The following is a 13,292-nucleotide window of genomic DNA, read 5'->3' as shown; positions in this document are numbered from 1 at the left end:
TTCTTGATGACCAAAGTGACGTGACCAATCATGATGATGAAATATGGATATTGCAACATGGAAAACCTTAATGGAAGTATGGGATAGACCATATTTAACCAGCTGTAGGAAGAAAGGTAGTAACTGTTCTGGCGGAGATTGGAAAGGATGTACCTCTGAACTTGCACACCAATGGAAGAATCTCTTCCATTTAAGTTTGTAGGTTTTGATAGTGTCCGGAGCTCTAGCGTTCGCAAGAACCTCCCAACAATCAGCAGAGATGGCTAGATCGGCAAACTCAGTGTTCAGTAGCCAAGTCGACAATCGAAGATATAATAGGTCCCGTTAGCAAGTTTGGTAATGGATGTAATAGAATGGGTCTGCACTCCGATAGAAGGACAAGCTCTGTGAACCAGAACTGGCGAGGCCACCAGGGTGCAGGCACGGCCCGTGCCGGGCGTTATACTGGGGCGGTGACATCAGGCAGGGGAGGGTCAGGGTGGGGGGGGTTGTAAAATGCGGGATATGGACCATTAGAGGTAAGTACCAAAAAAAAAAAAAATGAATTTCGTTGCCCACGCTGCATCACATTTGGCGATGCAGAGTGGGCAACAAAATTAGTTTTATTTATTTTTTACGGTACTTACCTCTAATGGTCCATATCCCGCATTTTACAACCCCCCCACCCTGACCCTCCCCTGCCTGACGTCACCGCCCCAGTATAACACCCGGCAAAGCTATCTGCAGCCAAGACCTAAAAAGTGGTGAGTAAAATGAAATGCAAACCGTACATTTATTAACAACAGTACATACCTTTTAAAGAAATAGCCATTAGCCTCAAACTGCTCTCTCAGCATGAACATTCCTCTGTATTCAATAACAAGGGTATCTGGGGGCAAGTCTTTGGCAGCTTTAAGTATTTTCTTATTTTTTTGTACATGGCTCTATAAAGGAAAAAAGAGACAAAGCACTTGAAAACAAATCAACAAGAATGCTCCCTAAAAAATCCCTTGAAAGTAGGTACTTCCTGTTCCCTACTATCAATTTTTATGGAGCGACAACTTAAGAGCATCAGCTAACGTCAAAAGAATGCCGTCATAACACCTTTAGGACTTGTTTGTGCCAATGTGAAACTGTAGCTTGTGGCACCCTCTACAGTAAAACAGCAACACAAGTTACTTATTTTAGCGGCAATTTTGACTCACTTTTAGAAAATAAAGCAAGCAGTCACAAAGAAAATAGGTTTTAGTTTTTTAAAGTGCATTAGTTTCAAATAACAGTGCTCGATCTACGCCCAATTTGCAGGACATCCACAATGAGCTGTAGTTAGATTAATTTCATGTATAATTAACTATTATGGCTATCCTGAAAATCTTCAATGGATAGAGCTTTTTTGAACATATGTTAGACATCATTGATGTAGGGCCTGCAGGGAAACACAAAATCCATGTACACATTGACATCGATACAACTTTGTTATTTATCTATCACTTCATACTGTCCACCTGTCGTTACAAATAGCTATAAATAACAGATGCTTCTGTTATCAAATTTAATGGTACTCAATCCACAGACATCAATTCCAGTGTTCACACTCATCGGACAGATCACTGTAAATGTCACTGGTGAAAGTTGAAATCGCTGAGCAATGCTGTTAAATAAGGTATTAAGAGGGGAAAGGAGGTATTCTTCAAGGGGGCCTGAACGTTGTGAGAAATCGGAGCCGAAGAAGTAACAAACATGGTAGACAGACAAAAACATAAACGAATAGCTGTACGGCCTGAGGTTTCATATGTGCTTTATCAATGGGCCTGTCAGGTACCAAAGGTTTTTTGAGTCAGAGGCAGGGAGACTTCAGTGAGGCACTTATATACAGGATTACCCACATGGAATGGTGAATGAACACCGTTGCCTTGGCTATACAGCACAATGGCTCCAGTAACTCTGGGGTTTGCAGACACTCAAAAAGTAACCTACCTAGCTATTTATTCCCATCTGGATGCAAAGTGGCATGGGGGGTTAGAGCCTTACTAGTCAAAGCCTGAATTGAACAAATAAGACACCTGAGCAGTGAGAGACGCACATAAGTTGGTGGAAGACTAAGCGACAGAGACACGGAAGCTTGAGATGAGAAATGGAAAGGAAGAGGAGGCAGCAAGAACCATGAGAGGTGGTGAGGAAGCCAAAGACAAGGACATTGAATAGAGCACAGGAGAGATGGCAGCAGAAATCAATGGAGACAAAAGATGAGACACAGGGGTGGAGTAGAGGAGTAGTGGAAGAGGCATTTGTATATATTGCAGGCAGTGTGGAGGCTGGGAAGGAAGCTAAGAAGCGAAAGGTCCCTTAAGCCCATCCACATTTCATAACTCGTGGGTTTCAAGAAGTAGGCCCTGAGTTTACTGGTGCAACAATACTATATTGGTGATGGCTTACAGCAATTTGGTGGAGGTGGTGGGGAAACACAATCACAACACCCAGCATAACGTGGGTTCTCTAGCAGGGCATTGACCATGTGATTCAGTGTAGGAAGCTAGCTCTCTATATAGTGTACTAAACACTACTACACTGTGCAGGGAGTCCAGTGGATCCCCAGGTGGTTTACAGAGACTACAGCGGATAATACTAACGCTCTCTTTTGTGGTAGTGAGGGCAAGCAGAACAAGTTACTTACCTTTGGTAACAATGTATCTGTAAGACATAGGTTAGTTTTAGATTCCTTGCCTTAGAATTACCCCCAGACCTCAACCTGGATCCAGTGAATTGTTTCTTAGCAGTACCCGTGCACGTCGGTAGGTGGTGTCAGTCGACTCAGCGTCCGTTGTCGGAGTCATGTTCGCTGGGTAGACGTCACAGTGCCAACTTCGATACCGCCCTTGCACGCTGACGTCAAGGGCGGTAAGCGCAGAGTCATGAAAGACACTGAAAATTGGATCTCCCCAACTAGGGACCTGTAAGGGAGTCCTTGTCCCTAGAAGTCAGTTCGCAGAGCGGAGAGGATGGGTGAGGCGGTAAGGAATCTACAACTAACCTATGTCTCTTACAGACACATTGTTACCGAAGGAAAGTAACTTGTTCATCTGAAAGAGAGAGTTAGTTGTAGATTCCTTACCTTAGAATAGATAACCCAGCAATACCATCCTCGGTGGTGAATCTGCGAACTAAGTTTACACCAGACAGTCTTGGAGGACCGAACGGGCAAAATAGCAGCCCCTCAGGACTTGGCTGTCTAGGCAGTAATGCTTGTTAAACCGTGTGCAAAGATGCCCAAGTGGCCGCCTGGCAGATGCAAATGCAGTGGTTGCTGCCGTAGCCCTAGTGGAATGAGCATGCAGCCCCACTGGAGGCGCCTTCTTCGCCTAAGCATAACATATTTTAATACAAAGGACAACACTTCGAGAGATGGTACATTTTTGAATAGCCTGACCTTTCTTGGCACCTACATAGCCAACAAATAGTTGATCATTCACCGAAAATCTTTTGTACGGTCAAGGTAGAAGGACAACCCATGTTTAGGCAGGCCAAGTGATGGCTTGTCCTAGGGGAAAGGGTGAAGTTACTTTAGGAAAGAACAAGTGTCTCGTCCTAAGCACCACTTTGTCCGGATGCACAGAGAAGAAAGGGGGCTTGGAAGATAGACCCTAAAGCTCACTCACCCTGCGAGCAGAGGTGATGGCAACAAGGAAGGCAGTTTCAGAGTGAGGAATCTGAGAGGACAGCTGGGAATGGGCTCGAAGGGAGCATACCTAAGATAGGTTAGAACAAGGTTCAAATCCCATTGGGCATTATGAAAGGAGATGGTGTCTGATTGGAGGGTCGATGGCCATACTCAGCAGCACGGGGTACCAGACTCTTCATGCCCAGTCTAAAGCCACAAAAGAAACTTGGGCCCCGTCGCGCTTCATCTTCTTCATCACTCAGGGCAGAAGTGCTACAGGTCGAAAGGCATACAGGAGGCCGTGACTCCACTCATGACGAAAAGCATCGCCAAGCAAGTGCCGCCTTAGAAACACCAACGTGCAGAACTGCTGACATTGCGCGTTCTCTTTGGTATCGAACAGACCTAACCAAGGCTCTCCCCATCACTGAAAGAGACCTTGCACCACCTCTGAGTGAAGACGCCATTCATGATCTACCTGGCACTGACGGCTGAGTTTGTCCCTGGCATTCAGAGAACCTGCCAGGTGGTGAACCACCAAGGTCATGTTCTGATGTTCCAGACATGCCCAAAGATGAAGAGCCTCTTAACAAAGGGTCCACGACCCCACCCCGCCCTGTCTGTTGCAGTACCACTTGGCGGTGGTTTTGTCTGTGAACACCTGCACCACTTTTCCTTTGAGAGAGGGAAGGAATGCTTTCAGTGCCAGGCAGATCGCCCAGGTCAAACAGGTTGATATTGAGCCCAGCCTCCACTGGAGACCAGGCGCCTCTAATCTCCGAGTCTCTCAGATGGCTGCCCCATCCCAGGAGTGACGCATCTGTCACCATTGTTAGGTCTGGTTGGGTAAGGGGTAGGATCTGACTCTGACCCAAGCAGGTCTCACTGCAGAGCCTGCATATGCCATCTGGCATGATCCACCAGCAGGATGCAGGAGGCCATGAGGCCCAGCTGCCTCAGGGTCATTGTCATCGAAACAGGAGATAGAAGCTGAAATATTGGTATCATAGCTCGAATATCCCAGACTCGCTGCTCGAAGATAGGCCCGAAATTGCACAGTGTCCAGAACTGCTCAGATGAAGGGGAGCGTCTGACAGGGAGTCAGGAGTGACTTGGGCACCTTGATAGTGAGCCCCAGCGAGTGTGGGAGTAATGCAGTAGTCTGGAGGTGGAAGATGACAGCCTAGGGTGAGCCCGCCTTCAACAGCCAGTCATCGAGATAGGGGAAGACTGGAACCCCTGATCTGCAGAGATGAGCTGCGACCACCACCATCACTTTCCTGAACACCCGAGGGGCACGGGAAAGGCCAAAGGGGAGCACGGTGAACTGAAAATGCTTTTGGCCTACCATGAACCGTAGATAGCGTCTGTGATCTGGAATTAGGAATCTTGCAACTCCAGCGCCACCATTCAGTCTCCAGGGTCGAGGGCAGACAGAACCTGAGACAACATGAGAATTTTGAACTTCTCTTTCCGGAGGAAGCAGTTGAGGGTCCCGGGTCTAGAATAGAACGCAGGCAATTGTCCTTCTTGGGCACCAGAAAGTAGCGGGAACAGCAATTATGACCTACCTCTGGCGCAGGGACCCTGCTGCCACTGCTGCCATCAAACCTACAGCACCGCCAGGAACACGGACCTAGCAACACCTACCACAAGAACACTACAGAACCGAAGACCCTGCAATGTATCCTCCTGAACATCCGATCCCACCACAAACACGCCACCGAAATCTGCGACCTCATCGACTCCACCACCCCGGACGTAGCTTTCCTCACCGTAACCTGGACCAACACCAACTTGGGACCGGACATCGCCATTGTCATCCCCCAAGGGTACAAGATCTCCGGAAAAGTCCACCACACCCGCCAGGGAGGAGGAATCGCCATCGTCCACAAATCCACCCTCAGCCTGAGCCTGAGCACACTCCCCGACGAACCCACAGACATGATGGAACATCTACACTTCAAAATACAGACTAACCCTACCACCATCCTCCGAGGAACCCTCATCTACAGACCCCCTGGACCCCGCACACCATTCAGCAACGCCATCACGGACATCATCTCCCAGCATGCCACTGCATGCACCAACTACACCCTACTGGGAGACCTCAACTTCCACATCGACAACCAACTTGACCCCAACACCACATCCCTCCTGGACAACCTCCACAACATCGGACTCTGCCAAATCGTGACAGAACCCACGCACTCAGCAGGACACAACCTCAACCCCCTCTTCACAACAGGAAACACTATCACCTCCAGCCACACCACCGAACTCCCATGGACGGACCACCGTTGCGTCCATTTCACCTTCAGAACACCCTTCATCCGCAGACACCAGCACCTACTCCGATGAAGAAACTGGACGAGAAACAACAACGACCAGCTTACCTCTTCACTCAGCAACACCATCCAAACCATCACGGAAAACGATGACCCCAACACAGCAGCCCAAACCCTGCACAGATGGATCTCCAACAGCACCAACACCATAGCCCCCCTCAAGAGAAACAACAGCACCCATGCCAAGAAAGCCAGATTGTTTATCACCGAACTTCGAGAATCCAGATGCACCTGCCGCCACCTCGAAAAGACCTGGAGGAGAACCAAATCCACAGAAGCCCACAACAACTTCAGAGCCGCTACCAACACCCACCACCAACTCATCAGAAAAATGAAGAAAAAAGCGATTGAAGAGAGAATCTCCACACATGCACACAACAGCAAAGAACTCTTCAACATCATCAAGGAGTTTGCCCGACTCACCAGCGAGTCGACTGACATCCCTCCCTCACAAGACCTCTGCGACAAATTCAGCACCTTCTTTCACCACAAAATCAAGAGCATCTACAACAACTTCGTCGAGGACAACCAACACATGGAACCTCCAACAACAACTCCCAACACCCTGAAGCAAACCATTGACAGCTGGACAGCCCTCACTATGGAAGACACACTGAAGACGATAAAGTCAATCCACTCTGGGCCCCCCACGGACCCCTGCCCCCACCACATTTTCAACAGAGAAGCGGACACATTTGCACAGATGCTCCGCCACACCATCAACCGCTCCTTGGCGACCGCCTCATTCCCCGACGACTGGAAGCATGCCGAGGTCAACCCCCTCCCTTGGCAGACACCACCAACCTCAAAAACTACAGACTCACCTCCCTTCTCCCGTTCCCTGCGAAAGTCATTGAGAAAGCCATCAACAGCCAACTCGCCTCATTCATTAAGAGCACAACATCATCGACTCCACCCAATCCGGCTTCAGGAAAAAACACAGTATTTGGTACGGTACACCTCATCTTAATAAACACACACTGTGAACACAGTGCTGGATTTATGAATACATGCATTCAGAGGACTGTTCTTGACCATCCAGCCACCATAGAACTATTTCTGACCTCCTGAGGTGAGAACCTACGCTCTCAGAGGCCAGTTACAAAGCCTGCTCTGGGTGGAGATGATCACACCTTGTCTAAGCAGGATGGGTATTCCAGGCCGGGAAGTTTCAAAGGCCTGCCACCTTTGTTATGCGACCCTGGGCCTCTCCAGATAGTGCACATACTCAACCCCCTGTCCTGACCCCACTTTTTGGCGGCAAGACAAGAAGGAAACTTAGTTAGATTAGGAGGTTTGCCCACATTCAGCCAGCACCACCCCTAGGGCGGGCCAATTAAAGTGGCCTCTACTTGTCAGATTCCTCCATTTTGTTTTGAACGGACTTAGAATTGTAGGGTCAGGGTAATGCCCACTTCCCACAGGAAGTGGTCATATAGAGGGTGTAAACATCCTAAAGGTAGGAAGCCCATTGGCTCTTACCTGTCACTCCCATAACACCCCTAAATTGAGTATTTAAGTGGCACCCCATTCCCCAAGAACTCAGATTTAACAGTTTAACACAAAGGACAAAGAAGAGTCACTGCTTGGTAGAACTGCATTAGAACTTTGGCGCAAAACCCTGCTGTCCTCAAACATCTCTCGACTATCACGACAGAGTGACTCGTCCTCCAAGCTGGAGCACTACCAAAGCCCTGGCAAAAAAACGTCCAAAAAAACTGTTAGAACTCCTCAAGTCCCAAGCCAATTCCTCGGTTACACGAGCATCTACTGGACAAGCCGCCTTTGTGCAGATAATTTGTGTTTTTATTGGATTCAACTTATATCCTGATATCGCCCCAAATATATATTCCAGCCGCGCCATCTCCGGAATAGCTGCCGCTGGATCTGAGGTCACCAACGCAATATCATCTGCGTAGGCTAGAACCAGAGTCTGCTACTGCCCACAGATTGTTGAGCTAATCTTATTGCTATCCTCCGACATAGTTAGGAAGGAGCTGATGTACATGACAAATAGCAGCGGGGTACATGGGCCCTGTCCCCCTGCTTATATGAACTAGATTGGATTCTTTGCCCATTATACAAATCCTGGCAGTCAGGGATTTATACATAGCTTGTATAGCTTTGATGAATAAGTTACTTAGCTTCGGTAACGCTTTTTCTGGTGGATACAGTATCTGCCTGTGGATTTCTCACCTTTTGAATTACCTCTGCGCAAGCATTCCACAGAAATTCTTTTCCTAGCTCTCCCACGTCGACGAGGACGTCATAATAGCACAGCTCCGCTCGCGACTCCATATGACATCATTGGAGCCATAAGAAGACCTCGTCGGCGTGCTGGCGTCAGTTCCACTCATTTATTCCGTGCCCTAGAGGCAAACTGGTGGACCGACAACATTTTGACAAGTATACACAGTATACATAACATATATACAAATACACATAGTATCTACATCAACAGATTGGAAAAAGCCAATAAACAAAGCATTTCCTAGCACCAAACTGTAAGCATGAAAATGACATATTAAAAACATTAATGTCAAACAGCTATAACTTTTTCGGAAGAAACAGGAGGACAAGGGGGAGGTGGGTGGGTTACTGAGGAATCCACAAGTAGATACTGTATCCACCAGAAAAACCATTACAGAAGGTAAGTAACTTGTTCTTCTGATGGATACATCTGCCTGTGGATTCCTCACCATTTGAATTGAATCCCCAAGCCGTTCCTCTCCCAGAGGAGGGTGTCCACCTGACTATACCAAAAAATCTTGCAGAACAGAATGTGAAAAATGGCCGTCTCTCCTAACCTCTGAAATCAAGCAGTAATGCTTCGCAAAGGTGTGGAGGGAGGCCCAAGTTGCTGCCTTACAAATATCAACAACAGAAACACCTCTAGCCAAAGCAGAAGAAGATGACTTGGCTTCCGGTGGAATGAGCTCTAATAGCTTCAGGCGGCTCCTTCTTGGCTAGGGCGTCGCAGATCTTGAGACACAAGATGATGCACCTGGATAGTGTTCGATTGTGGACAGCTTTTCCTTTCATCCATCCAATGTAGCCCCCGAAGAGATCATCATGCCAGCCTTAGATCCCTGGTCCTGTCCAGATAAAAACTGACCGCCCTCTCAGGGTCAAGGCGATGAAGTCTCTCCGCCTCCTTAGAAGGGTGAGGGGGAGGATAGAAGGTAGGTACAGTAATAGACTATCCAAAATGGAAAGGAGTGGCCATCTTAGGCAGGAAAGCAGCCCTGGTCCTGAGAAGCATCTTTTCTGCATGAATGTTCAAGAATGGAGGTTGTTTAGAACTAAGAGCCTGAAGCTCATTTACCCTCCTGGCCGAGGTAATAGCGATCAAAAAACTGTTTTGAAGGAAAATAGCATCAACGGACAACTATGAAGATGCTCAAAAGGAGAACCCATCAAAAACGTAAGAACAAGATTCAAATCCCACCGAGGCATAATGAAAGGAGTGAGAGGACACTTATTGGTTAGGCCCTTAATGAAACTCATAACAACTGAAGATTTAAACAAAGACGGCTGGTCCGGCAAACAAATAAAAGTCAAAAAATAACCTTTTATTATAGCCACAGCACAGCCCTGCTGAGCCAAGAACAGAGAGAAACTCAGCACATCAGACAAACGTGCCTTTAAAGGATCAATGGACCTCTCCCCACACCATTTCACAAATTTGGACCACCAGGAGGAATAAAAAGACTTGGTGGAGTGTCTCCTAGATAATAAAATAACATCCACCACTTCTGGTGGGAGAGAGAAATAACTCAGGTTGCCACGTTCAATCTCCAGGCAAGAAGGTGCTGGCTCTGGAGGTGGGGGTGTAGATCATGCCCCTGCGACTGCTAGAAGAGGCCTACCCTGAGAGGGAGACGGAGCGGAGGGTGCGATGAGAGGTGAAGGTGATCTGTGTACCACACCCTTCTTGGCCAATCTGGGGCGAGCAATATAACTTGGGCCAGGTCTTGGCAAACCTTCCTCAGAACTCGAGGAATCAAGGGTACGGGGGAAACGCGTAAAGGAGCTGCAAACTTCAATCCAACTGAAACACGTCCTCCAAAGCTCCCGGCATCGGAAACTGCAGAACAACGGGCAGTGAGCGTTCTCACGAGTGGCAAAGCAGTCCAACCGAGGAATTTCCCACATCTTGCAGACGAGATGGACCACCTCAGGATGGAGCCGCCACTTGTGATCGGCCGAGTAATGCCGACTGAGATTGTCCGAAACGATCCAGGAGCCACGGTAAAACGCCTTTTCGGCGTCAAGAAGTATCAAGCCCAACCTGTTATGTTGTACATTAGTTAGATCGATCAAGATAACTACTCTGCTTATATGGTTGACCGGGCCCCTGAAAGGTATAAATCCATGTTGGTGAATAGACACCGGGGGCGTAATTACTCACGCCAATCTAGTTGCTAAAACTTTAGCATACATTTTGCTGTCACAATTTAATAAAGATATTGGTCTATAAGACCCTGGCAAAGCTAGAGGTTTATATTTTTTTTTCCCAAAACTACTATGTTGGCCGCTTCCTAAAGTGGTGGAGGCTTCCCAAGCTGTGCATCTTGAAATGTAGCACGCATATCCTCCTTTATCTCCTGAAACAAAGCACCATAGACCTCAAGTGGTAGTTTATCTGGTCCTGCTGCCTTTCCCCTGGCTAATGAACCTATCGCCGCCTCAATCTCCTCCATAGATATCGGGGTGTCAAGTGTTTACTACTCTTCTTGTTGTATACCTACCATCTCTAAATGTTGAAAAAAGGCATTATTAGTTTGATCGTTACATTCACTCTGTGTGTGGAGCTATTTATAAAAAGCTTGAATACTTCCAAAATCCCCGAGTTGTTTCCACTGTATTCCCTGCCTCATCAGTCACTGGACCAATTCTTTGTGAAGCTTCCTTAGCCCATATTCTTTGTGCCAGACAGCGCCCTGCAGCTTCCCCATATTCCTACATTTCCTGTCTATGTATCTTATACTTGCTAGCAATTTCCTTGCTCCACCCCATGTTAATTTTGGCTTCAAAACAGGCTATCCTGCTTTGCAACACCTGCATATCCACTCCTGTGATAATTCCTTGGATAAGTTCTTCCTCTACTATTTTGAGATCGTCTAGGAGCACCTGCATAGTAATCTGGAGTTGCTTCTGACTACACAGTCCATAGCTGAGCGTTTCACCTCTTAATCCAGCCTTTAGAGCATCCCACACAATGGCCCTAGAGGTTGAGCCTCTGTTAATATTCAAGAAGTGTGTAACCCAGGCTTTAATATGATTAAGATAGGAACTGTCCAACAAGAGCTTCCTTTCAAAAGAAAAAGATCCTAACGGCAGATTTTTACTGATTTCGGGGATATCGAGGAACAATGGACTGTGGTCCACTGTGATCCTTGACCATAACTACATCCTTGCCCCGCCATAAGTGTTTTTGACATAAAGACATGATCAAGCCTAACTAATTTATGGTGAGGGTGAGAGTAAAAAGTGTATCCTGGGTCAGGATAATTCAAGGTCTGCCAGGCATCTACCAATCCATGGTCCCCAATTAATTGTCGCAGCCCTTTAAAGACCTTGGATTTTCGGCCCCATAGTTGTTATAATTTAGCTCCTTCCTCTGACAGGCCAAATGAATGTTAAAGTCCCCACATAGAACCAGAGGGGTACACCATGATGCCAGCTCGACTTTCAACCCTGCTAATATTGCTGCCTCATCAAAATTCTATCCATAGACTGAGCATATTACAACATTAGCAGCCTCCACCAAGCATTCCGCTATAGCCCACCTACCAAAGTTGTCCACCAGTATCCTCCCTGTCCCTTGAATTCCTTTCCGTGCCATAATAGCCTCCCCCCGTTTGTGGTAGTCTATCAAGATGCTGCAAGTAATATACAGCCAAGCTCATTTAATACCCTGTGTTTGCTCCATGGGATATGCGTTTCCTGTAAACACAGAATGTCTGGTTTCATTAGCCGTAAATCAGCAGCATCTCGTTGCCTTTTACCGCGATTGTTTAGACCACAGGCATGAAAAGAACATATACGCAGCTCTAAGGCTATCGTCCTACCCCCATACCTTGTTGCTGTGTTCATTTGGACTTATATGGTTACCTTTAAAACACCAAAGATAGCCTAATTTCCTTTTTTATGCATTGATTTTCCCCCACCCCAAACTTCTTACCTATACCATCTATACAACCCTCACACTCCCAAACACCTGTCTCCCCCTCTACCCCCCCCCACCCTCCCTTCCCTCCCCAAAAACAGGGCAATAGAATCTATGGTCTATCCGATGGGAAGCTTCCTTGCTACCCGCTATATGCCCTTCACCCGCTCCAGATCGTCATCTTTCGCCTTACTTGATAAGAAGAAAAAATAAACAATTTTGAAAACATATATCATTTGAGACACTGCCTCAGTGTCTCTATATATCTCCCTCATAAAATTTTTTTTTTAACACTTCTACGAGACATGATGATCACATATCTAGACTAGCAATATCCCAAAAGTTTAGCTATTCCATGCATCCATATTTAAGCCATCCTGATATACTAATACCCCTAGCTGTAAATTGTGCTTAAATTGAGTGGAGATATTCCTTAGCTTGCGCCTCTGATGTATAAAACCCTGTTTGCTCATTAAAGACTATTTTCAACCTAGCAGGATTCAACAGAAAAGCTTGCGCTCCCTTGGCTTGAAATAGATTGATTAGTTGGCGGAGTTGCCACCTTTTTTACACTGTTTGATAGCAGAAATCGGGGCGGACAAAACATTTGCGGCCCTTCCCTGCTCTCTTCCTATCTGGCTGCGCCAGATCATATACAGCCTTACGCGCAAGGAAGTTGTTTAAACATATCCATATTGCCCTTGGCCTAGAGGCAGACTGTCTCACTTTGGTTGGCTGTTTAAATTGAAACCGATGCGCTCTTTGAATTTCACAGGATCAGTTCCACATTGAAAGTTTGGGGAAAGCCTCCGTAAACAGTTCAACTACAAGTTTCCGAACATCCTGTCCATCAATTTCCTCCGGGATATCTAGAATTCTCAAATTATTGCGTCGCAATCGGTTCTCTAAATCAACAAGCTTTAACTGAGAGTCATCCTTGTGTGCACCAATTGCTTCTGTGACCGTCTTTTAAGCAGCCGTTTCATCCTCAAGATAAGATATTTGTGCTTCTGCTTCGTTCATTCTTTCCGTGAACTCGGTGCAGGCTTTGGCAATCCTCCTGACTGTATTCTGGAGTTTCCGACATGCAGTATGTGTTTTCTGACTCTCTGTTCAGGTTTCCACTCTGGGATCT

At 46.9% G+C, this 13,292-nt stretch overlaps 1 protein-coding gene across 7 annotated transcripts in view; it reads right to left on the bottom strand.

Annotated features, from left to right (window-relative positions):
• The window catches only part of KMT2E (lysine methyltransferase 2E (inactive)), a 1,891,352-nt gene that overhangs the window by 984,818 nt on the left and 893,242 nt on the right, over window positions 1–13,292 (bottom strand). For all 7 annotated transcript variants that reach the window (XM_086966923.1, XM_086966942.1, XM_086966930.1 and 4 more), the window contains one exon: window positions 793–923. In XM_086966923.1, coding sequence (XP_086823049.1) covers window positions 793–923 — 131 coding nt within the window. The remainder of the gene's footprint in view (window positions 1–792; window positions 924–13,292) is intronic.

Source organism: Lissotriton vulgaris, chromosome 1_1 (genome assembly GCF_964263255.1).
Source record: "Lissotriton vulgaris chromosome 1_1, aLisVul1.2, whole genome shotgun sequence".
Lineage (NCBI taxonomy): Eukaryota > Metazoa > Chordata > Amphibia > Caudata > Salamandridae > Lissotriton > Lissotriton vulgaris.
The sequence above is the reverse complement of the archived record's forward strand: the minus strand, read 5'-3'. Positions and strand labels throughout refer to the sequence as shown.